General features: G+C 40.9%; 1 protein-coding gene across 16 annotated transcripts in view; it reads left to right on the top strand.

Moving 5' to 3' along the window:
- DTNA (dystrobrevin alpha) overlaps positions 1-26597 on the top strand; it is a 214773-nt gene that overhangs the window by 153944 nt on the left and 34232 nt on the right. For 8 of the 16 annotated variants that reach the window (XM_072949026.1, XM_072949031.1, XM_072949022.1 and 5 more), the window contains 3 exons: positions 2742-2825; positions 23738-23825; positions 25539-25636. In XM_072949026.1, the coding sequence (XP_072805127.1) occupies positions 2742-2825; positions 23738-23825; positions 25539-25636 (270 nt within the window). Of the gene's footprint in view, positions 1-2741; positions 2826-4140; positions 4430-4501; positions 4592-12146; positions 12225-12809; positions 12903-23737; positions 23826-25538; positions 25637-26597 lie in introns of those variants that run through there. The other 8 variants (XM_072949033.1, XM_072949034.1, XM_072949035.1 and 5 more) reach the window with 4 other exon arrangements.

Raw genomic sequence — 26597 nt, 5'->3', positions numbered from 1 at the left:
CGTGTTACTTGCTGAACTAAAGACAGTAGCTACACAAGTTGGATTCCATGGAGAGTTTCAGGATTCCCTTAAAATTCTACACAAATTGTACCTTTTTCTGAAAAAAAAAAAAACCTTCTATATATTTAACCAGATTCTTAAAATACTCCTTAAGTCAAGATACTGATCTATACCCACTGATAATATATTTTTCCAGGGTGAACGTCTGAATTTTACAAGACAAATTGTACAAGATATTTAATTGTCAAAATAATATGCAAGGAACTCCAGATGCAGAATATTCAATCTATTATTAGAACTGGATTTTTGTTATTTGTAGCTTTAGACATTTTTCTATTTATTACTCAAGTGGTATTGCCCTGAACAGATATTCACATCTCTCTCTTTTTTTTTTTTTTGTTTGATGGGGATATCTTAAACTTCTCATCTTAAAATATGCTGTTGGTTTAGCTATTCTAAATTATCCTGGGCACATAAAAGCCACTAACGTGGTGACATTTGGTATTTTGGCATTTGTTCTTGGCTATTGTATTACTTGTAAATGTTACCGTGATTAACTGTGTCTATTCTATTTAATTTTTCGCTGCCAAAAGAGATACTTGGTAAGTAGTTCAATAGTCCCCAGTGTGCTTATAAAGATTTATAATCATAAGTGGTTATGAGACACAAAACAAGGGAGAGACAGGAGTCTAGTTTAAAATTAAGTCTGCCTTAAGTTGAACACTTGCAATTTACAAGAAGCATGCCAATTTTATGATAATGTCCTTAACAAAGGTCTTGTCCAGAAAGAAAACTTTGCACTAGCCTCTGGGACTTTATCTTCTGGAACTATTTCTTTTTCGTAAGAGTAAATTTGTTTAAAATTCTCAGTGTGACCTATTTATTATATAAGATAACTCACCATTTGATTATGGAGGAAATAGGTCCCTTTGAAAGCCATTCTTTGGTGCCAAGGTCAGCTATTCTGTGACCCAAGTTCAACATTTTCAGGATGAACCTTAAACATGAAGCCATTTACTAAGAAACTGAAACATCCGCTTTCCAGTGACCAGGTTCAATACAGTAAATATCCCAGGCTGGTTAAAAAGCATTCCAAATCCACTTTTTGTCTCATGTCTTAGAGATTAGCGCAAGATGGGAAAGTTTATAAAAAGACAAAAGAAAACCAGAAATGTTGGTCAAGTTGATTTTGTTCCACCTTTTGCAAAGTTAAGATGAAGCTATTTAATTCTGCTTACTGTTTTAAAGTCTGATGTACCTAACTTGTCCAAATTCACAGGACACGTTTGTTTAAAATTAGCATCTTTTATTAAGTGAAAGTGTCTTGCTCAGAGCAGAATTAATTTCAAATGAGTCTTATGTATCAAAGACACATTCTAGATAAGTAATACAAAACACTAAGATAGTTTTCAGGACTTCAGCTGATATGTTTAGAGTAGATCAAACAGTGAACCTGCTGTTTTGACCTCATCCAACAGATAATGTGTCTTAAAAATACAAAACTACAATTTAGCACCCAGGCACCGGGAACCAAAAGTTTCAATGAATTTTTGCATGTAGTGCTGACTTTTTAAAAACCTGCGTAGCATCACGTCCATATCCATAAATACACTGGGATTAAAAAGTCTACCCTTTCCCCAGAATCTCTTCATTGTACAGTCCAAACCAACTGTGACTTCCTTAGATAAAAAAGATAAACGTGACAAATTTGGTTCTTGATCAAGCCAACACAAGTAGATTCTATAGGCTACTGCTTCATCTTCAAAAAATTCTGCACTATCAAACTGAAATAGAGAATTATAGTGAAACCAAAGCTTCTTCTGACTCGGAATATCAGAATGATGCCCTGCCCCACAATCCATCTTCCGAACCCTAAACCTCATCTCATCCTACACGGAACATCTTGCCGTGAACCTGAAATAAGGCTGAAACCTGCTTGGAGATGAAATGAGGATCTTGGCTCTATCAGTTTACCTGAACTAAGACACCAGCGACAGGGAGAAAAATGACAGGATGAAATGAAAATTAGGACAGGGGATGACAGACCTGATGCATTTGGTGTTTAAGACCGTGGACAATTCCGAGGAATATTGAACCCTGTTTTCTTTCCCTAATCATATGAAAACAAAGTGAAGTTTATGGTCTGCTTTGCACTAGGTATCCCATCATATAGGCCATTCAGGTAACAGAAAGTCAGGGAATCCCTTTGGTACTGACTGGCATCCTCACCAAGAACAATGAGCAAAGAGGGCACCATATGATTTTGCAGCTGGATTCGTACAGGCTGGGTATATTGGGAGAGGGCCACTGTCATGGGGAACACAGGGAGATGTTCCCAAAGCTTCAGGAATCCTCCTCTTTCCATGAGGATGTAGATTCTGACAATCATCAAGTTTTCTGAGCTTCTCTCTTTAGAAGGCAGTCGACTGCCTCAGAATCTTCACTCCACTGGAAAATATGACTCAATAAAATGCCAAGGCTCAAAGCTCATGGATAAACATTCCTTTGGTGTCCAGAGATCTTCCTCCCTGTGATGAATAGACATTCTTTATTCTCAAGGAAATGTCACTTCCGTGAACACTTCATGAATTTAACTGGAAAGTGTAAAATTGCACATGGGTCCTGGGTAAGATAAGAACTCTGGTCTCCCAGGTCCTTTCTTTGAGGGATGGTGGATGAGTTTTAACTTGTTTTGACTTGTGCATGTTTTAACTTGCCATCCGCACTGTACTTCATTTTAGGCCTCCCAGACCTGTCACCAGCATGAATGACACCCTGTTCTCGCACTCTGTCCCCTCCTCAGGAAGTCCTTTTATTACCAGGAGGTAAGTTCCAATCCTGTTATAAAATCAACCCTCTCTTTGGGAATGAGCCTTGATTCTGTGGCAAGAAAATTATTCTCATTTAAGCCAAGTGTGGAAGATGATTGTTAGAAACTGGTTTGTGAATATCTGTCACAAGTTTCAGTTGCATTCGTTGGGATGTGATTGGGGATTCATGTCACTTCTGGAAACTTGCATTTACAATCTGTCCATGGTATGAATGCAGAAGACTTTTAAGTTTTACTACTGATGACACACGTGCATTCTAGCCCATTGAGAAGGTCACTCTCATAGCACTTAGAATGGCCCATTTAAGCCAGGGAATTGGAATTTCAAGATGCGATGGAGCACGCTAAGGACATTCTGAAACATCCCATCACGTAAAGCTCAAGGTAGAAAGGACTCTTCTTGGTGAACTCCTGAGGCTAGAGACTCAAGATCAAATTTAGAAATAAAGTTTCTATTTAAATAATCTGTGGATAATAACAAGAACTTTAAAAAGAGAGAGTGCAGACGTGTCTCATCTTTTGCGTGGAGACCCACAGCCACGGAAGCACATAGATGAGGCGGGTACTTCTAGACCCAACGCGATAAAACATACAGAGATCGAGAGGCACCCCAAGTCATCTGATCAAATATCACAAATAAAGCACCAGGGAATTCTTTTTGAAATGCATGGAGAAGGCTCACAGGGAAGCAGAAACAACGGTAAGGAAAACTGGAGTGAGTAATTGAATATAAGATTTCAAATGCCTTTCAGTAGGGGGGCAAAAATGGCCTCATGTGTCATAAAATGAACATAGTCAATCTTTTCCCTGAAGAGTTGCTGAGGGGCCAGTTTCCCTGTGAAGATGTGCAGTGAGGCTCAGAGCACTGCTGATTTTTCCCCCTGAGTTCCTGGATTTGCCCATCAGCAGGGGCCTCAGATGGCGATGCTCCCCATAATCGTTAATTAGCAGAGTAAACAGAATGTGGCCATTCGTGGTGTTTCCTTCCTGCCAGTTAAGTATGTGTGAAACAGGTAGAAAGGAGGAGACAATTGACCTGCAGGACATGCCCAGTGAAGTCACATGGTTGAGTCCCTCAGCTTGCTCCTTTTAGCCTTCCTTTTTAGAAGCGCCAGCAAATTCAACCATCCTTTTGAAAACAAAAATCTGAAACTGTGGAGTCTGTTAGAAACCCGGGCCAGTGCCTCTGCCTTGGGAAGACCTGGCGTGATGTTAAGAAAGATGTGCTTTTGTTAGGCAGCTCTGCATTCTGCAAACGTCGAGCGGAGAGAGACCCCATCCTTACTGAAGGTCATTTTATATCATTTCAGCTCGGGCGGTGCTTATGGTGGACGCGTCTAGATGGATAACATGGCTTCCTCTCCTCTAAAATGTTCCTATTGTACTTTGAGCTGTTCTGGTTCCTCCAGGGTGCACGGTACCCTTTAACCCAAAATATGATCCGTTCCCTTTTTTCCCGGTTTTCAGTCCTTCTGGAATGTTTCCTCTGAAGCACAAGCACATTGCTGAATGTTTGCGGTCCTTCTTTCTCATCGCGGAGGTTGGCCTCCGTGTTCTGTTTTAAGGGTGCTGTTCAATAAAGCTGTGTACACGAACGTCTTTCCTCTCTGAGTGGGCCTTGCTCTGTCCAGTGGGAGGTTTTAACGAGGTCTCGTTGTTTGCATCCCTCAGGTTACCTGAGGGGGTGAGTACGTCCAGCCCCGTGGCTGAGGAGCATTCGCTCATACAGCTGTATGTAAGTCAGCTTGACCACGGCGCACGGTCAGTACCCCAGCCCCAAGCACTAATCGTAGCAGTAGTTCCTTAGCGAGACGCTAGTCCTCCATCACTAAAAATCCTCTTGTAGTGTGCTTCGCTGGAGATAGAGGTCTTCTGGGGTTTCATGAGATTCCACTGAGAATTTCCAACTTGAGCTGGACTGCTCGCCTCTTTTCTCTCTTTCCCACTTCTGCACTGGTTTTAGTGATTTGATGTCATCGTAACAGTATATATGAGATGCGTATCTATGAAGAGAACCAAATTGGATCTCCTTCTCTGGACGATTCTCTGCTTTTGTACAGTTTGCAAGACCCCGGATAGTGATTCCTTAGACTCGAATTAAAGAGCCTCTTGAAATGATTTCAGCACGAACTGGGTGAGGCCAGGCCAGTGTCACAGGTCTGGGGCATGTCACAGGAGAAGACCTGGGGACTTAACACCTTGCTGCCCCACTGGCCTTGGGCCATTTTCCCCTGCCCCAGCTAGGGCAGTCGGCTTCCTCTTGAAGTAGCGAGTTCAAATCCAACTGCTCTTAGTGCTGAATTTCTCCCACTTGGTAAAGCTGTGCCTTTCCTGGCCATGTCCGCACACGAAGGCTGATGGAAACCCATCTGTACCAAATGCAGGCAGAAGTGAAAGACCCTGATCTTCCTACGATGGGAACTGAACCGCAGAAACGGGACCTAGAGCTCTGCCCTCACTCTGACCCACCCCCACTGCCCCTTCCAAAACTGGATAAAGCCTGAAACCTGAACAAGCCAAGGATGGTGCTGGTCAGTGTTAGGGTCGCATTAAGAAAGGGAAGAGGTTTGCCCTGCAGGCATTTTATTTAGCCTGAGTTTTTGGTCCTTTGTATTGCAACAGATCTTACAAAGATAAAGCAGAATGAGGATGAATTGAAATCACCAGAATCCTCACTACAAACGCTCGGTGTTCCTCACCTAGAGTCGCTTACGGGCATACCACTTTGATCTTCAAAGGACACTAGGGTCTATCTTTGAAGTCTTTTGACATCCTGGTAAACCTCACTTACACAGATTGACAAGTGTATAACTCTGTCCCATCCGTTCTGAAATCTGTTTCTAGCTGTATTTTTGATTCACTTCCCCCTTACTTGAAAGAAAAGAGTGAATTCTCAAAGGCACTCGCCCTTAACCCTAAGTCTTCCTGCGTGTGTGAGTGTGTGTGTATACACTCAATGCTGATAAGCAGTTAGGAATGATGTGGGTCAAATAACAATTCATGGACGAATTCATGTCGGTCATTTTCTTGATCGTAACTATATATCCCTAAACCTAGATTTTCTTATAAATGCATGAAATTTATAGGAGGAAAAAAAAAAAGCTGGCTCAGTGGAAATCTATTATCATCACTAGGAAAAGAGCTCCAGTGTATGATGGATGATAAGACAGCAATATTAAGCTCATGAAAGATAGCCTGCCATGATTATAAGTATTATTGCAAGAGCCGACTACGAAGTCAGGCCCCAAAGGCCCCCTTCCCCCTCACTGCTCATAGCCTTGTGTATCTGAACGTCTGCTGTCTCTGTCGGCATCATGGCCCCTTTGTAACATCTGAACTGTCTTGCCAAAATCCTTGTCTCGTTTCTGTGTGGGAGTCAGCCAGTCCTTTCCTGTGCAAAATAAGTTTCATTAATTATGGCCATCTTCTTCATAAGCTCCAATAAGGACATTCTCAGAGTTTGAATGGCTAGATTCCTTTACCTCCGATTTGAGAAACATCTCTTGAAGGTTTCACAGATATTTTCGTAATACATCCTCTAAACTCGTAACCACTCACAGAAAGAATCACTTCAGCTATTATAGACAGCATCTAGCCAGATCTTCTGACTCTCCCAAATATCAGAACATTGCTTATGATCCATAGAGTGTGTTGAACACAGTCTAACATGTTATCCTGGTTTGAAACGTTATCATTTGGTTCATTACTAATACTCTTGTTGGGCCCAGAAGGGCATATGGGGAAGACACACCGCCCATCCTAAGAACTTCCCAAATCCTGATTCTTCTCAGTGGAACAACTTATTTTTGTTGGTTGACTGATTGGTCAGTTGGTTGATTTGTTTGGGTTTTCAACCACAGAAAGGCTAATTCATGTGTCTTTTTCAGTTTTTTTCAAATACTTTGCTTTCCCAAAGAGTCTTTACCCAGCAGCCCAGATTTTTAACCTGACATTTAACGTTCAAACTAAATTTTAAGCACTTGTGCTTTGGTCATCAGAAGCGAATAGAAATAAAATTGAGGTACTGCATTCAGCCTTTGCTTCTGAAAATCAGTTTTCTCCACAGTTAATATTTTCTAAGATTAAAGCCTGTCCCTTTTCAGTCAGGAAAGTAAATACATTTCTAAATCAGCATTACAAAATAAGTAATTGATAAATCAACCACCCTGAAAATGTCTTCATTCTTTTCACACTTTTCTGAGCATGTTGTATGAAATTTGAAAGTAAACACTCTCTGCAAATAATTATTTATTCCATGTAACCCCAGAGCTCCACTAATATGCTAGGTTTATTCCAAACCTGAATTAAACTGGTCTTCTTTCAAACCTTGCATCAAACTCAGCTCTGTTTCCTATACTAAACTGTTAGTGTATAATTAAATCTGTGGTCACCTCTTCTTCACTTCGATAACCTTTATTCTCTTCCTAGAGTTGCTTTAGTTGTTGTCTGTGCGTGTCCTGTACCCAGCAAACTTTTCCAGAGCTGTTCTCAGCAAAAATACAATTGATATGCCTTGAGAGTTTCTGGGGGACAAGATAGTAAATGTAGTGAATCAAATATGACCTAAGAATTCTTATTATTTCTTCCACGGTACCTGCCTACGATGGTTCGACTTTCGTGCCAGCCTGAATTGATGACAGCTCATTTTCCCACGGAGATACTAAGCTATGTTTTTATGCTCGTTGGCTGATTTGCATGCAGCAGATATATTATGTTTCAGATCAAGGTATTGAAAGCCAGAAAAAGAAAGGGGAAAATAATTTTTCAAGAAATTCTCTCTTGATGGAACTGACATGTGGACTCTTTTTTATTGTGTTAAAGTTAGTGGGATGACCTTGTTACGGACTGTGTTAATAAGAGTGAGAAGTCCAGAACTGACTGTCAGCTAAGGGAGGGGCCGAAGTTACCACTGATTCTTCGCAAGCCCAAACACCGCACGAGTTTGTCAACTATTTAAGAATCAATAAGAAAGGAAATGTCTGTTCTTAACTTGTCATGCTTCAAATGTCACTTTCCATTTAACCACTGTGATAATAATTATGCCAGGTTATATAATTTGTTTATATCACACGGGAGACTGCCTCTGGGACTTTTATTCAAGTCCTTTTATTTTCATGTTCAGTAAAAGAAAAAAACAAATTTGGCCAGAGCTAATAACACAGCAAGTCAGAAGTGGTTTTTAAAACTGTATTGCAGGTTTAAGGAAAATAACCCAGGTAGCGTTCGTGTGTGATTTTGTTACCTTAGAACACCCCAAAAGTTTTCGCACTTGAGGGAAAAATACTGGCATGAGTTGTTCATCCCCCAAAACTAAAGGGTGAATTTAAATAAATGAATAGGAAGTATTTTGAAATTGTCCAGTCCTTCCAGAACCCATTGTGCCATTGTGCATGTGTGTATGAAGAATTCTGGGAAAAGGCCATTTATCTTTACATATAGTCTTTTCCAGAGTATAAAAAGGAATTAGCGGGAAAATAATTTTTTTTAGAAAAGAATAATCTAAAGGGATATTTCCCGTCTCTCTTCTTTCAGCAGAACACATGAACTTCAAAATTTATCTTGTCATACCTTCCAGGGTATGATTGTCACCACACCCACTAGTGACAATATGTGTGCAGAGGGATGTGTTTATACATTGGCAGGTCTTGGTGAAAAGAAAATGATAAGGAGAAAAAGGGACATTAATGCACACCATTTTAGGGATGGTAGCCTTGCTTCTCCGTGGGCTCAGATTAAATCAGATTTCCCACCCATGGTCAAGAGGAGCCCCGGGTAGCTCCCAGTTTCAGGGGTTAAAAGGAAGAATGCGTTTAAACTTGAAGATGTAGTTGGGAGTATAGCTCAGTGGTAGAGGACGTGCTTGGCATGCGCGAGGTCCTGGGCTCAATCCCTGGTGCCTCCATTAAGGGGGAAATAATAAATAAAGATTTTTTTAAATAAAGTAAATTTGAAGACAAGGCACATAGAAGAAAGAGAAGCTTTCAGCGCTACAGGAAAGCCATTGGAACATGATGACGCACTGACATTCCGGAAATCCTTACTTCTTGATGAGGTCCTAGGTTCCAGGATTTCCTGACCCCCAAAGCCCACAGTGAATTGGAAATAACACCAAACTTCTCCCAGCAAACTGCTGGCGCCAAGAAATGAAAGTTCAAGCATCTAAATTATGCTATAAGATATTGTGAGAGCACGTTGCTTGAAGAGATCTCCATCCGCTACCTAATGTCACTGCCATCACAACAACTCAGGAGAAATTGCTTTTTCACCCTGCTTCCCTCCTTCAAGCTCCTTGGGAGCTACAGACGAAATCCCAGTGAAGACACTTCACGTGGACCGTCTTTATAGACCCAAGTGTTAAGGGAAACCTGCCTCTGGTCGACTCTCTTAAGTTCTCGATCCATTTTATTTAGAGAGTGGAAGGTTTTTGTCTCACTTTCCCCAGGCACTTGGCTTCCTCTAGCTATGGTCATACTCTTGGCTTCCCAGAAGTAAGTGATGAGGAGAATTTGAGGCCCATTCTAGGTAGTAAAGAAACTGTGTGGACAGTGAGTACCAAAAGTCAGAAATGCTCTTGGCACTAGGGACTAAAAACTGTAGCAAAATGAGATAAATGGCTTATTTCCACAAACTCATAAATGCAGATAATGTAATCCCCGTATATTCCAAGAATGGGTTTTCCCAAGGACTCACGCGGGAAAGGAAGGGAGCATGAAAGAACTTGAATGATGCCTTCGAACCAGCACTGGCAAGTGCCGAGGCAAAGAAAATGACCACAAAAGGATGAGAGATGTGCGTATGTAAACATCTGCTCATCCCTTTCAGGGAGGAAGGGACCTGGGAAGAAGAGGGGAGACAGGCAAGTGGAGAAGAGGAAGGAGAGAGAGGACCAAAGAGTTGGAGAGAAGGGGAGACTGAGCCCATCCAAGGGAAAATCTGAGCAGCCACTCACTTCCTGCCACCACCCCTGTGCCACACTGATGTGCTCAGGCTCCGCCAGCGCTGGTGCTGGTCGGGGAGCCAGTGGGGGGGTGCACGTCGCTGACACATCACCTTCCTCCCACCAGACGTCACCAGAGTAATTTGTAACAAGCACACACATCCTCGTGGTCGATCCCCTTGTGTTGCTTTTTTTTCTTCTTGCACATTCATCCTTGGAAGCTGTACCTCTGTAATTAGTAGACTTTTGATTTAAGGCAGTATCACCACAATTTCTAGAATTGAAGGGGCAATGAAGCAAAACCAGGCAGGGAGGTCGTTTCGTGTGGAGGGAAAAATCATTACTATTTCACACGGTGTTTTGAGTGGCTTTGCAGGGATCTGAAATCAATTCTATAGCAGGTAGACCTAGCTTGTGTTATTTAAAAAAAAAAAAGTGGGGGGAGTGACTGGGCAGCAGTGAGACTGTGGTTGCTGGGTAATGAACAGAAGGGGGCGTGTTTCAGGAGACAGGTGTGGCATGCTGTGTCAATGGGATGATGGGGAAATCAATTCCAACGGCTGAAGGTGGTAATTGGCCCTGATGGGCAGGTTTCGTAGTCTGAGAAGGTGAAGATCAATATGCTAAAAATAATAAGTTCATCAGGAAAGTAAATTCTCCTAGAGCATTCATTTCATTGTTAAAGTCAATTTCATTTCTGCACAGTGATTATTTTTAAGCAATAGGTGCATTCCTGAAAAGCTGAGCCAACATATACATCCAACAAACAGGAATGCCTACTGAATACTAGGTGTTTTCAGGGGGTGGGGGCTGAGAAGAGATAGACTGGGATTTCAAAATTGTAGAATAGATAAACAAGATTATACTGTATAGCACAGGGAAATATATACAAGATCTTATGGTAGCTCACAGAGAAAGAAATTTGACAATGAATATATATTTCACTGGAATTACAATGTTACAAATAACATTGTAAAATGATTATAAATCAATAAAAAATGTTAAAAAAAATAAGTGAATAAATAAGTAAAACTAATTACCTCCTCCTCCAAAAAAAAAAGTAATTAAAAAATGTACTAAATCTTAAAAAAAAAATCCTAGGTATTTTCTTTATAAATCGGAGTTGATTTTAAATTTACCAGAAGCCTCACTATTTAAGGAATCTTATAATATATAGTATTCTAAAACAAGAATTCCAGTTATAATGTGCATCATTCTAATGTGATATTCATTTATAAGTTTCTATATTTAGCATTTTGTGGTCTGAAAAGGTGGTCCTTTGTAGTGAAACTTGTAGTTAAAGTTTTTAAAAGTTTATTAGCCATCCTTATACATACATACATATATATATATTAGATTTAGAACTTCTTGAAAAGCTGGAAATGTTTGTGGTAAAAAAAAACCTCATAACCTCATTTAAAAATTTGGTGTTCAAACAAAGTCAGACAGTTCATTTTTGTGTTCTCCATGAAGAGAGAGAAGGACGGTTTTGGGTACACCAGTGATGCAGAGCAAATTCTTAACCTGGAAAAGAGCAAACTTTCTTCAAGCACAAGTCCACTTCTAACACTAAACATCATAGCATGTTTCCCAATGAAGCATGCCTATTGGTTACAGTAAATCTTGGTGACTTTGGCTTGGACGCATTTTATTATTATTTCTATTTCTATTTATCCTTAAGTAAAACTACATTAAACTTTTTAAACTGTCATTAATATTATTAATTAAATTGAGTGTTCTTCCTAATAAATCTAAAATGGTCAGAATTTGCTACATGGATGGGACTCTATTCACCAGCTAAAGACACAAGGAACATGGATGTATATGTATGAGGTTCAAAGGTTTATTTCTCTGTTTCTCTGAAAGTTTTCTTCGCAGCCTCACAGCCAAGGTCAGGTGACTTGTGCCTGAGGTAGCAAAGCTGGTTAATATGCCGCCAGCCTCTAACTCGGTGATTTTCAAGTCTCTAGTCAACACGGAAACGCGGAGACCATAGGGCAGACTGGGGAAGTAAACTCCTTGTGTGGGATCTGAAGGCTGGCAGGACCTAGTGGACCCTTGGTCTGTGTGCAGGGTGGCCTGTAACAGACGCTGACGGAATTTTCACTGTGTCTCGGCATATGCCATCGATTTGAGCAAATAGCAGAGGGCAAATCTGGGATCGAGGTGGCTTGTGTAGTTGTAACTGTGGTTCTCGGCCCAGGTTTCTACTCCTAGTCCAACTCTGTGGAAATCTGGAAACATCTTGAACGTTTCAAAATACTGAAAGAGCTGTCCAAGTGGAGCGCGGAGGTAGACGGGAGTTTGTGTTGCCAGTGTCTCTTCTTGAATGCATTGCCGTGTTTACGCTCTTCTTGGCTTTCCCATCTTATTAACCAGCTCTTCTCCCAAGGACAGTGAAGTAGAGCAGAGCAAACTGCTGGCTAGGGCTGCTCCAGCTTTGCTGAAGGGCAGAGGGTAAGTTCAAGCCAGAGTGTGCTCGAGTCCTGAATTAACTGAACTAAAAATGCGGGTTTTCTTGTGTTAAAAATGCTTTGTGTTTGAAAGACCGTCTTTGATGTCGTCACAGCGGCTCTGCCATAACCCCATTAACAGCACCGAATAGTTATTTTGAGCAGGCACATCTGTGTTGTTACCTTCCCTGATTTCCTTTCTTTTTTTTTTTTTAAATGACTAAGCTTCAGATTTGGTTTTCCAAAGGATAATCTTTGCTTGCAGCCGATTTCAGTGCATTTACTGTACTGATAAATTTCTTGGCCTTAGTGGTTTGAAGAATGCGAATCTGTTTTCTTAAAAGTTACTCTCCCTAAGTGGAAATCTTTAATTTTTTGTAAAGATGGTGAAATGGAATTGTGAATTCCCTTGCTTGGATTTTGCTTGTGGGTTTTTTGTTTTTTTTTTCCATAGACCATCACTTAGTTTCCCTTTACTTTGCTTGGTTTTCTGAATGTCCTTTCTCCCGCAAACTCACTCCTACCCGCTCCACTTGGTCCTGTCCACCTGTCCTAACGGCACCCTTTCTCTCCTCCCGCCCTGTTTCAGGATACAGTACAGCCTGAACGTGGCAGACAGGCTGGGCGACGAACATGCTCTCATTGGGTTATATGTCAACATGCTCCGGAACAACCCATCATGGTTAGTGCAGGTTTGGCTGCTTGACTGTCCTGAGAGAGGGGAACAGTGTGAGCTCTTGACAAGCAGTCTCAGCAAAGGGGCAAAGTCATTGGATGCCAGAGGTGCCACCAAGGCACTTTTTTTTTTAACCAATTCCACTAAGATGTCTTTTGTGCTGTTAGTTTAGATGCTTCCCGTTAATGTATCATAGAATTCACATCCTTGTTTATATCTTAGCTAAAGAGACAACTGGTGTAAATGGGTACCGCGCTAAGTGTTAGGATCTAGGTGGACGCAGGACTCTGGGTGCCACCGGTTGGTTCTGCCTTCCATGCGCCATGTCAAACTACCGCCCGGTGGTGGCGCAAGAGGGTGTCTTATTCCAAGGACTGGTGTGTTTCCACTGATTTGGGAAACTGCTACATTCCCTTAAGATAGAAGTGGAAAAGAGGAAAAGTGATTGGATGGGCTCATACCTTGGAAATCTCTTCCCCAACAATGATAACTGGGAGAAACTGTCTTTCAGCTCTTCTCTTACGAATGTTTCTGGGTAGCCGTCCTGATAAAGCCTGCTTCCAAATCCCACAATAGGGCAAAACATACTTTCAGATGTGTTAAATATGTGAATTCAGATAACCCTATGTATTAGGATAAAGGCATTCATGAAGGTTTTCCCTTTCTATTTTAATTGTGACATAGGCAATTCCTCCCATTGGTTAAAGTTACTTAGTTTGATAATAAGTGTACATTTTCAATCTAAATGAAAATAAGTGGACAGACTGTATCATCATCCTGTGTTTTTAACCCTAGTTTAGGAAACTGTTTTATAAACATGTTTAGCAAACCAGTTCCTTAGAAATGTTCGCTTTTGCTTAATAACCCTAATCTTCTCTGAACTAAGAGCCTATGGATTTTTTTGCAGTTTTAACTATTAAATGATCCAGTGGGTAAAACTGCCTTTAAAATTGGTCCCCTTTCCTCTCCTATATCACAGAAAGCATCTTTCAAATGTTCATTGCTGATTGCCCTCGCCACTGATCTTGTGACCCACTTCTTTGTTTCTAGAACTTTCTCCCCTTGACTGTTTCCAAACTTCCTTCCTATTCCTGCTTCTGATACCTTAGAGCGATTTTTTGCAAGATTAGTACATGAGATGATTTTAGATGATAACATTGATGAACATCTATTTGTTTTACTAGTTACATGTTTATCTTCATTTGTATCTTTTAAATACAGATGACAAGGATATTGGCTTAATTTTATACTATAGCCTTCCCTTTCAGAAGATACAAATGCACTCTTCAGCTCAGCCCATCGCTATGTTCAGATTTTCCAAGCTTGTCGATCAAACGGTTCTTCTTTCTCACATCTCAGCCTCTCAAAACTACAAGAGGGAAAGAGTGATTGTTTTAATCTAATTCCCAATGAGTTTGGTTCCCTGATGTTATATGGTGCTTGAAACAATAGAGCTAAATACTAAATTATCAAAAAAAAAAGATTGTATCAGTAATCTTCAAAAGATATAGTCGATAAAGATTCAATCATGTCTGAAGGCAGTGATGTGATCTACACCGTGTCCCCTCCCCCATAATCTAAGCACACGCGGGTTATTTCTGCCACTCTTCTTTGACCTTTTCTTAATTAAAGTTGTAACAAAGGAATCTCTAAAGAGGAAAGCTCAAGAGTTTGTCACTACCAGCCCTTTTCTCTCCTCAAGTGGTTAATCATGTTGACTTGATGGTCACTTAAGACCGTAAAACTGTCTCATCTACTTGGTGAAAGCTGGATGTGATTTGTATTTTGAATACAAAGCGGAATTTAAGACTGATCAATGAAGCGGGCTCCGCTTTACTGGCCTCCGCGATTCTCACTGCTTTTTGGCATCCTTAAAAACTCCAACTCCTTTTTCGAATTTCTCATTTTTTCCTTCCCTTTCCTTTCTGTTTAATCAGATCCTGGCAATTCCCCACACCTGCCATGATCATGTAAATGAAGTAGTGATCTCTCGCCTCCCTTATCATCATTAGAGCATAATGCTTTCCTGTCATTCAGCTGTGGTGAGCTATAGCATGGTGGTAACCACAAAAGCCACCATTTTTAAAGCATTTGCCTCAAGAAAAGCACTGTGTTAAAACCCTTTATTTACAGAATTTCCCCTAGAACTTGAGTAAACCTGTAGAGTAAATACTGTCATCCCCATTTTATAGGCAAGTAAAGGTATTAATTTAGAGAGTTCACATGACTTTCCCCTAGGGACACAGCTACTACACAAGGGAGCAGGGACTTCAAGCTGATCCAGGCTCATAACCACTGTGCCACATCGCGTCTTATAAAACCTACTTGGGGGTGGGTTAGCTCAGTGGTAGAGCGCGTGCTTAGCATGCATGAGGTCGTGGGTTCAATCCTGGGTACCTCCAATTAAAAAGCAAAAAACCTACTTAAATGCATCCCCTCCAGAAAGCTTTTCTGGACATTTCTCCGCACTGTATCCTCTGCACCCCTATTCAGAGCCACCACATATGTAGTAGCCACCGCCTACTACACTATTTTTATTTCCTTTTAACAAATATTTTGAGCACAGACCAGTCATAGGAATAGTGGCTGTTAATAAGTCGCCACTTACGTATTTAGTTCTATGCGTTGTGAGTTCTCATTTTAATTGTAAGCTTCAAAAAGATGATAATTTTCTCTCCGGTCCCTTGCACCTCATCACAGCAGCCAGAATATGAATAATAAATTTTACATTTATGAAGCGCTTTGGAAATTATAGAGCCTTTTCCCACCCATTGTTTAATTTGCTTGGCAAAGCCCTGTACGTTTGGCTATTATTATTGCCTTTTCACTGCTAAGAAAATGCCAGTTCCAAGACAGTAAGTGACTTATCCAGGGTCACCTGCCAGCTAGGTCTTCTGATACTGGACCCATCTTTTTCCCACCTCATTCCTCAGCCTCCCTTCATGAGATGGTCCACAAATAAATAGGAACCTAAGAGTTGTTCGTGATGAAAAGGTGTGTTTTTGTAGTTATTCATATATGCCCCTGATCCACTCTGCGTGGGGACCTTCTCCCCTGTGTCAGCTACTTAACACCATGGGAAAAGGATTCATTTCTTAATAGTCTGCCACTACATCAAAGATGTACTTATGTGTCTTTGCTGGTTCTGATGTCAGATAAACCACATAAATAAACTGTAGCTCAAGGGAGAATTCCTGCTGTCTTCCTAATTCCTAAGTGAAGTTTTAAAAGCCTGAATGGTTTTCAAGCCCCTCTTCCACGGGGGAGGAGAGGTCTCAGAGTCACAGAAGGGGGGCTTTCTATGGCCTTCCCGAGAGCTCATAGAGTGCCTGGGCTTGGTCGTGGTTTACAGCGCAGACTGTGGCAGGCGGACCAAAGGAAATCAGAAACCAGCCCAGAACTTCCAACTTTTAACCATAATTATAAGCCTCAGTATTTACCAGTCAGAAGCTTTCGGCCTGTGTCGACTGGAAAACAAAAAAGCACAACCCAAAGGTTGAGACTTTTATCCTGAGGACTTCAGCCTGGGGTGACAGCCTCTCAGATTGCTGTGAGGGACTGCTGCAGAGAGGCCGGGGAGGAGCCAAGCTGTGTAGGAGTGTCTGCCACAAAGACCAGGTGGTTGGAACATTGAAAGGTTACTGTTGGGGGGAGCGTATAGCTCAAGTGGTAGAGCGCATGCTCAGCATGCATGAGGTCCTGGGTTCAATCCCCAGCACCTCCATCAAAAAACTAAATAAATAGGTGAACCTAATTACCTCCTCCCTGCAAAAACAAAGATGAATAAATAAAGATTACTGTTGATTAAAGAAAACCAGGTATCTCAAGTTAAGGAATTTAGCACTTTTCTATGTCTAGGAAGGTGCAAGGGTCTGGGCTCACTGAAGTCATTCCTTTGATACACACCTAGCCATCTAGGGCCGGTGTCCTTTTCTTCCACATCCTGAGTGCCCTCAAGGTGCACCACTGGGGGTGGCCGCAGAGGCCAGGCTGCCAGCTTGTCTGCATCCTGAGTTCCCTTCGCTCACTGTCACAAGTGGTGGCAGTGGCTGATGACTTGATGGCCACAGCATCCTTGTTTACTGATACGGCAGGCAGTATTTTTAATCCACAGTATCTTCTTTTATGAGTTTTTATCTCCTTGTTAACACTACTCCCTTTCTTCTGTAAATGTTTAGAACCTTCAGTTGTAGAACTAGACTTCTGAGAAAGATATTTCCTTAGAATCCTAAACGCATAAACCCAAAGAATGTCACACCACCAGTGCACATATCTGCATGAGCTGCATTTTACTCACAGCAGTTTTTCTCAGCATAATCAATCAGATGATAAATTGATTTTAAGATGAGTTCATTTCCCTGTTATAGATTCTAATACGTTTTAAGTTTCTATGGAAAACGAGAGTGACACTACCAATTTGATGAGGTCATTGATGTAAATTAGCTAGCATGGGACTGGGAACATGGGAATAACTCAGTGTTAGTTCCTCACTTAATTCTGAATAGGGTTGAAGGCACATAATAAGTTAGATTTTAAATCCCATTTTGTAAAACCTGCCCATTTTCATATGATAGAAATAAACTGATAGCTCATGAATGTTTATCAGTATTTCTGAATGGATGAACTTCAGAGTGTACTTTCTCTGAATGTGTTAAAATAAAGAATTCAGAATGGGACATGGTCTCATATGCTGCTTGATAAGTTGTGCAAAAGGGATATTTGATTAAAAATTCAAATTAAAAATTCTGTATTCAGCTTTGTATATAGAAGCGAGAAGAAATAGAGAAGGTATCACTGTTAAGCTGAACTCTTCCTTTGTTTAGGAAATCAGAGAGATGAAGACCACCGATTGCTTCTGTAAAATCCGTCATTGATTCAACTGAACTGTTTTTCTTTACTGGGGTATAACCTAGAATACTGGCTGGCAACCAATCACATTTTCTTGAGCAAAAAGCTAATTTATAGATAAGGAAGTGGTGGTACAAAAATGGTCATAGCAAACAATATTACCTGCTTTTTAGAGGTAAGAGTTAAAAAGAGTGCTCCCGTCAAGTCTTACCATGTACCCTGGCATTGCTATAAACACTACACATGGTAATCCTCCTATAAGCCACGAAGTAAGTTACCACTGTATCCGTTTTATAGATGAGACAATTGAGGCACAGAGAGGTTAGGTGACTTTCCCAGAGCCACACAGCTCGTAGGTGAGAGGGCTAGGGTTTGCATACAGAATTGATCCAGTCCAGCCTCCCACCCACTCTTGTATACTGCTGTCAGTTATTCACCCTTCCTAAGAGTAAGCATTTTTTTGGAGTGGGAGCTTACCTCTTCAGACACCATCTGCTTTCCTAATCTTTAAGACAGCAACAACAAAATGTGAGCCAAAAGAGAATTTGCCGTGACTGGGGATGGGGGAGATCTGTTGACAAATATGAACATGTATAGTGACATTTCTATGAACTTTAACACCTGTACAGAGCAGATAAGGAATCTGTCTGCAGCCATAGAATATATCTTGATTTTAACTCCGCCAGGTGTTTGATTTTAGGTAGCATAGCTAGTGTTAAGGTACAGTATTCCACCTGTATTCTTCTGATTTTTCTCTAAGTGTTGAGGATGCATGCAGAGCCAAGCAGGATATAGAAAAGTTGAGCCAAAGAGCATGACATTGCAAGCCTTAGGGAGCCACCCTCTATTAGCTCTTTTGTCCAACTGATTCTTGGGTCGTTCCTGCTGTGTTCCAAGCCCTGAGCTAAACACTCAGGTTCTCATAGTGAAAAGACTGAACCAGGCTGTCTTTAGAGAAGTTGCAGTTTAGTGAAGGATAAACACAATGCAAAGAGGTAACAGCTAAAAAAAAGGCAGTGCAGCACAGAGTGCTGTGGGATGTATGAGATGCGATGGACTTGAATTTGGAGTTTGGACATGAGGGTAGCAAACGACAGCCAAAGGCAACAGCAGAAGGAAGAGGAATTGGCCGAGCGGAAGCAGGTGGAGAAGGCAGAGAGATTGCTCAGGGCAGAGGGGATGTGGTGCATTCGAGGAACTTAAGTGTGGTAAGGCCACGGGGTAAAGGACGAAGCTAGATTATGCAGGATCTTCTCGGGCTTATTTGGGGAGTTTGAGAAATGAGAACCTATTGAAGTTTTATACATATAGGGATGTTCCAGCCAACTTCATTTTTGAAAGATCGCTGACTATGGGGTAGAAAACGATTTGGAGGACAGAATAACTCTCAAATCAGAGTGACCTGCTGAGAGGACTTTACCCTTATTCAGGATAGGATGACGCTGGCCGGGGGCACGTCAGTGACAGCTGCAATAGAAGGAAACGGAGGAACTTGAGAGTTTGTAGAAGGTAGAAGGCACGGCCTTGATCATCGATTATAACGCAACGGAGTGGTTTCTCAAAGTCAGGGTCTCAATAAAGGAGTTTGAAGGCATCTCTGTAGAGAAGCCACTATTATCAATAAGTTATCATTATGATGCTGACTATCCATGAAGATGGGCATTTCGTGATTTCCTGTCTTTTCCTTGCAAACCAGTCAACAGTTGAAGCTCTGAGAGTTAGTTAGTTTCCCTCTCCAGCCTTCAGTCCCATAAAACCACTTCTTGGGCCCCGGTATCATGTCATTCCTTCCCACACCTGCTTCTTGTCACTGACTCCTAAAGGCCAGGAGGACAGTATCTACCCTGTGGTCTTTTGCTCCCAACCAACTGCAAAAGACAGAAAATACCCTGATAAAGTCACCCTCCACTTAGGTATTAACTAATAATGCCTTCTCGAACAGTAATCCTCCGAATAGCTATCTGCATTTTAATAAAAGAGTAGTGACACTTAATGACCTTAAAAATTCATCTAGCGATAAATTCCTGGCACCATTCAGACAAATGGAAAAAATATTAAGGAAAAACGTAGAAGTATTTCTGGCGCCCTTTGGATCACATTATTACTTGGTTGACTGTCCCACCCACCCTGGAAGTCAGAACAGGCCTACAGATAAACCAGAGACATGTGAACAAACCTTGAGTTCCCAGAAATCCCTGCTAAATCACAGTTTAGGAGGTTCTGGCACAACGGGGGCCACTTGCATTTCCTGACGCCGCTTTGAAATCACTAGCAGCTGACGCTGGCCGTGTATTTAAGTAGAAAGTGGAAGAGCTTTCAAAATAATAGATTTCCCCATTCTGAAATGCAGTCCCCACAGCAGCCCCTTTATCATTCATCATGGTCTTGTAGCAAGATTACTGATTATAAAGTCTGGAAATGAATAGGCAGGGATGGAGAAAATGTTGGAGTTGGTATTTCTTTAATGATTTAGGGATTATTGGCCATTCATTTTCAACTATTTGTAATTGAAGTCTTGAAATAATGGAATTTATTAGAGGAATGCCTCATTCACCCTTGTGTAATGTGAACGTACCAAAATGGCACGTGTGGACTCATAAATCGTTTATGTGCACAAAGGGGCAATACATCACTCCACCCCTCATTCACTCAGTGCAGGAGGGAGGAGAGGCATGGAAGTATGAGTTATAGCTTACTAGACAAAACCCAGAACTTCACATCTAACATTTTCCAAAATGATTTTTATATAACCTTCATATTATTTATGCTTGCTGGTCACTCATGATAAAAGGCACTTTTATCATGAGGCTTTTATTTTTTAAATCAAGGGGGTTTTTTTCTATTATTTATTTATCAAAACACAAACGTTTTTGACAAAGTCACTTTCAGGCGGTGAAACAGATCACTGTCCTGGGCTCGGAGCAGTGGGCCTGGTCGCCTGCACGAACTGTGTTGAATTAGGCGTATGGTTTCTAACACACCAACCAGAAATGATAAATGTATTAAAATCAAATTAAATTGTTTCTTTGTGGGGTGATTTTATGTTTAAAGCAAGGACAACATAACTTTCTTATTGAAGCTGTTAATGAGAAATTCAGTTATTTTTAACCACTGCAGAGTGCAGACGTGTTTTGTAATACATCTGTTTTAACTATCTGCCTTAAAGCATCAGTTGTCCAGAACTAATTCTGCCTTTTACTAGTAAAAGTATTTTTTTTTATTCCAACTGTAAGTTTGTAGGCTGATTGAAATCCCAGTCCACTGGGATTAATATTACACATGTGTGAGCCCTGAATCCTAGAATTTCTGTCTTAAGCAAATGTTTGTAAAGTATCACACACATGCTATGTGAATATCACCTAAATACTCATGAAAAATGATCTCTTTTATTTACATGGTTTACACTTGGGGTTCATTTCATGTGTTTAACTTTTTAAATTTTATTTTCAAGATCTAGATCCTTGCTACTCAAAGTGTCTTAGGGACCAACAATAGCAACATATCTTGCGAACTTGTTAGAAATGCATGTTCTCAGGTTCCATCCTACCCCATCACCCCCACTGCAGAACCAGAGACTGCGTTTTCACAAGATCCCTACGTGACCTGTGCACAGACTCAAGTCTAAGAGCCCTGCTCTAGATAGTTTTGGGTGGTAGATGGCATTTTAAAGGAGATAAGAATCATTAATGAGTCTCAATAGGTTACTTAAGAGGCAAAATAATAATAATATTGCATTAACTAATTTTTTGAGCATTTTATGTATTCCAGACATCATACTAGCTCGATGCTTTTCTCATGCATCACCTCATTTGGGCAACAGGAAAGAGGAGACTCCTTTTATGAGGATGGAACAGCGATCTGGTAAATGGAGAAATTCAGGAATACCTTAGGTAGCATACAGTAACTTAGAGAAAAGGGCTAACCTGGAGTGGAAGAATTCAGGATAAGAACAGGTATAGTTTACGGATGGGAGGTGTATAGACTAGAGCAGAGATAATGGAGACGTGAATATCTTCCAAATGACCAGAAAAACATGTTACGGTAATGGATTCCTCCAGAGAGAGATGAGCTGCTTGGAAGTGACTTGCTAATGTGATTTTACTCATCTTCTTACTTTAGAACAAAGGGTAAGAGATTATGTGGCATGTTTACTGTGTATGCAAATGTACACATAAATGATATAAATGTCTGGTACTGTATATGGATCCAAGTCTTTTCAGTGGATAATTCTTAGAACCTTAATAGTGGCAAAGAAATGTGTCATTTTTAATGTATAATCATGAGTATTAATTGTTTTCTTTAAGGAATAGGCTTAAGTATAAGAGCCAATGGAGGAGAGAATCCGTATATTTGGGGATTGAGAGGAACTAGTTCCTTAATCTTGATCCTGACATGACACTCACCATAATAACTGCTAACTATGATGAGCTAGTCTGTTAACAGGACTAGTGTTACCGGTATGTTTCGTAGATTTTTTTTTTTTCTAGTGGCACGGAAAACCTAGTCTTAACAAAGGGCTTTCTGAAATAAGGGAGAGTTAATAATGCGTCTATTTGCATTAGTTTTTTAGCGGGTTGGATTATCCTCACTCTAGTAGGAACAATTTTTATAAATGTACAGGAGACCCTGAACAATTCCCATTAATGTCACTAGAAGCCGCTACCGTAATTCTACTTCTCTGAAAGTAAATATAAAATGGCAAGTTACCTGGGTAGTAATACGATAAATGAGAATTATATTAGTTATGTTTTGCTGCGTAATGAATTATGCAAAAGCTAAGCAGCTTAAAACAACAAACACATATTATTTCACAGAGGGTCAGGAATCCATGTTGGGCTTGGTTGGGGGGGTGTGACTCAGGACTTCCATGAGGTTGCAATCAAGCTCTCGGCTGGGCTGTGGTCTCATTTAAAGGCTCTTCCAAAGGGGATCCAGTCCAGGATCTTTTTATAATATGATCTTGGAAGTTACCTTCCATTGCTTCTGCCACATTCTATTCATTGGAAGAAAGCCAGGGGGCGGGGGGGGAGAAGGTTGAGGGGGCTGTTGGCGGGATACATTGGGAGTTCAGAATTTGCAGATACACACTACTATATATAAAACAGATAAACAACAAGGACCTACTGTAGAGCACAGGGAACTATATTCGATACCTGAAATAGCCTATAATGAAAAGGAATATATATATAATATATTACTGAATCACTATGCTGTACACCAGAAATTAACACAACATTGTAAACCAACTATACTTCAATTAAACAAAAACAAAAACAAACTACCCAAACAACATATATTTTAAATTCACAATATAAGTGCTACAAAAAAAAAATTCAACAGGATTTAATGAAAAAGAACAGCAAGACCAGAAGGAGAGACCTCGCTATAATGTAGATTAGGCATTTAGAGAAGAAATCACTATAGTTACAACATGTGAACTGAAATGCAAAGAATGAATAAGCTTCTTAGCAAACAAAGAAAAAGAAGAAGAAATCCGCTAAGTCCAGCCCATACTAAAGGGAGAGGATTACACACAGGAGTGTGAATGCCGGGAGGCGGGATCACTGGGGGCTGACCACAGTGACCACGATTGCTTTTTGCCTCCTTTTTGCTTTCCTATTTTCTTACGTGTTGATTTCAGACAAGTATGACTTGTGTAATAAGGAAATAAAATTGTTAAAGGCAATAAAATTCAATTAAAGAGAAGATATTCTTTCTCTTTTCTCAGTTTCTATCAGAAAAGTCGCTCCTCTTTGGAGCTTTCTTAGTAAGACAGGATTTATTAACGACGTTCCTGACCACTATTAGATCATGTCACGAATCTAAGTCTAGTATCATTAACCTAACGGGGTTTTGTATAGCCTTCAAATGTTTTGCCCTGAAAAATGGAAATTGCAACCCCAACTCTCCCCAACTCCCACCACGGTGGTAGTATGAACATGTCCATCTTTCTCAGCTGCCTAACAGGCTCCTTCTTGCTCTGTCCTTAACAGTATGCTTGAGAGCTCCAACCGGCTTGACGAGGAGCACCGGCTGATCGCCAGATACGCGGCCAGACTGGCAGCCGAGTCCACTTCATCCGTAAGTAGTTTGAGTGAAAGGATGTCCTGTTCATCGTTATCCTGATAGCCAGGGTGACAAGCGCAGAGCTGAACAGTTGCCTGCAGTTCTGTCTGCAAGACCCAGACACGCTCTGGCTGCTCCCGTGTTTCACTGCTCAGCTACCGTCCTGGTAGAGCATGAATCAGAGCCCAAGGTGTTCTGTTCCAGCAGTGCTGAACCAGCCCAACGCTTGATTTCTCTGCATAATTCCTCATCAGTTACTCTAAAGAGCAAGCAACGATTCAGGTCCACAACTGGCTCAGATAACTTTCTGCTTTTATCAATATGTAAAATATATACAAGAAAGAGAAAATTATGTCGTAAACTCAAAAGAAGACCCTGCACAGCATGTCAAAGCTGCCATAGGAGACCATTCAGGACCTCAACATTCTTCACCAGCAACACGTATGGTTTCCTTGTTAAAAGAAGTGCTAATGATGGATGGATTGTAGATTGTCATTCTAAGTAAAGTGAGCCAGAAAGAGAAAGAAAAATACCATATGATATAACTTATATGTGGAATCTTAAAAAAATGCAAATAAACTTATTTACAAAACAGAAACAGACTCACAGACATAAAAACAAACTTATGGTTACCAGTGGGGCAAGGGGGTGGGAAGGGATAGATTAGGAGATTAAGACTTGCAGATACTAACTACTATATGTAAATTAGATAAACATCGTTTCTACTGTATAGCACAGGGAACCATATTCAACATCTTGTAGTAACCTATAATGAAAAAGAATCTGAAAACAAATACATGTATGTGTATGTATGACTGAAACTTTATGCTGTATACCAGAAATGGTGACACAACATTGTAAACTGACTATACTTCAGTCAAAAAAGAAATGCTGATGAAAAACAATAGAAAGGCCTTTCTGAAAGCCAGAACTTTACCAAGTTTAAATATTTTCCTTTCCTAAAAACTATTAAAAATAGTTTTCTGTCAATTAAAAAGCAGGTTGAGTTTCTCCATAGCTTGCGCAACGGCAATGGGTGCTAGTTTTTAAAGCCTGGCATTCTTTGGTAGAAAGGTTAGTTGTGGTATTTTGAATTCATTTTAAAAACAGTAAAAATTGACATCGAGGAGTTTCTATAATGAACTGTAGAATAGAGAAAGCAAGGCACAGGGAAGTCTACGTAATCTGACGCAGTTTTTATAAAACAGTATCAAATGGGGGTAGTGGGTATAGCTCAGTGGAAGGGTGCATGGTAGCATGCACTAGGTCCTGGGTTTCGATCTCCAGTACTTACATTAAAAATAATAATAAAATTTTTTTGAACATACAGTTATTACTGGTACATTACAGTGGTGTAACAGCAGTTCAAGAGAAAGTGTCACCTCAGCAGTGAAACCTTTTTAACCCCATTTTATTGAAAGAATATTTGCAAGAAGGAAACGGCTCCCCAAAGACTTCAAGTCAGAAAGCTCAGAAACAACTTTTCCCGTGTTTTATGTATTTGCCTGCCTAAGAATTCTGTTCTGCTTTCCACCACATATGGATCTGCTCCAGATCCACAGAAACACTCGGTCTGTAGAAGAGGAGTGGCCATTTAATTTTATGCACTGGCTTTATTGTTTTGATGGAAGTGGCTTCTTCCTTCTTGTCTGCGCATCTCACGACCCCGTCTTCTCAGACGCAGGTTCCCTTTCCCGTTATTAAATAGTGTAAACCCATATGTTACAGCAGCCGGCTCAGCAGAGAAGCGCTCCTGACATCTCCTTCACCATTGATGCAAACAAGCAGCAAAGGCAGCTGATCGCAGAGCTAGAAAACAAGAACAGGTAAGGCCCTTTGGCCGTGCTGGCTTTCTTGATCCAAATATGCGTTCATTGATAATCTAGAGTCATGCTTTCAAACACCCAGGTTTTTTCACCCTGTGTGCATAGTCAGGGGAAGCCGTCTGGAGCCAGCGATGCTGGCTTCTGAAAAACTAATCTTTCCATTTCAGATCTTCAGAAGCTTCACGAGGGGAAACAAATATTTATATATTTCTGAGATGTCAATGCAATTAATGTTTTCTCCCTAGACAGTCTCATTTCCCTTTTTCTGACATCTTATTTTGGTTAAGGAGCCATCTAATGCAGAAGGGCCCTTCTAGGGGCCGGGGGGAAAGTATTTCAGCCACCCAGAGACAAGTAGAAGGCTCGCCAGGTGGAGGGGTCCCCTGAGGATCCCAGGCTAAAGAGGCATTTGGAGTGACACCACCATCAACCAGTTGTTCAAGCCAAACATTGCCACGTCCAGTTCATCAGTAAGTCCTCTCTTTGTTCAACACAGGATGACTCACAGTCTGCCCCCCATGGCAGGTGCCTAAAACCATCCACTTCAACTCCACCACTACCACGCGATCTCACCTGTCATTTTATAAAGCGTAAATCATGTTATTTCCTGTTCAAAACCCTCTGGTGATTTTCCATCACACTTTGTGGGGTTTCCCTTAATTTTTATTTATTTATTTGTTTGTTTGTTTGTTTTTAATGGCGGTGCTGGGGATTGAACCCGGGACCTCATGCATGCTAAGCACACGCTCTACCACTTGAGCTATATCCCCACTCCCACTTTCCATCACACTTTGATAAAACTCACCCCTCTTACCATGATCTGCATGTCCTACCTGACCTGATCCCTGCCTCCCTTTCCAGCCACAGCCCACCTTGTTCTTTACACACCTGCTTCTTTCTTCCTTCACAGCCTTTGAAGTCCTGGTTGTCCTCTCAGCTTAGAAAGCTCTTCCTCAGGGTC

The sequence above is a fragment of the Vicugna pacos genome, chromosome 24 (assembly GCF_048564905.1).
Source record: "Vicugna pacos chromosome 24, VicPac4, whole genome shotgun sequence".
NCBI lineage: Eukaryota > Metazoa > Chordata > Mammalia > Artiodactyla > Camelidae > Vicugna > Vicugna pacos.
The sequence above is the reverse complement of the archived record's forward strand: the minus strand, read 5'-3'. Positions and strand labels throughout refer to the sequence as shown.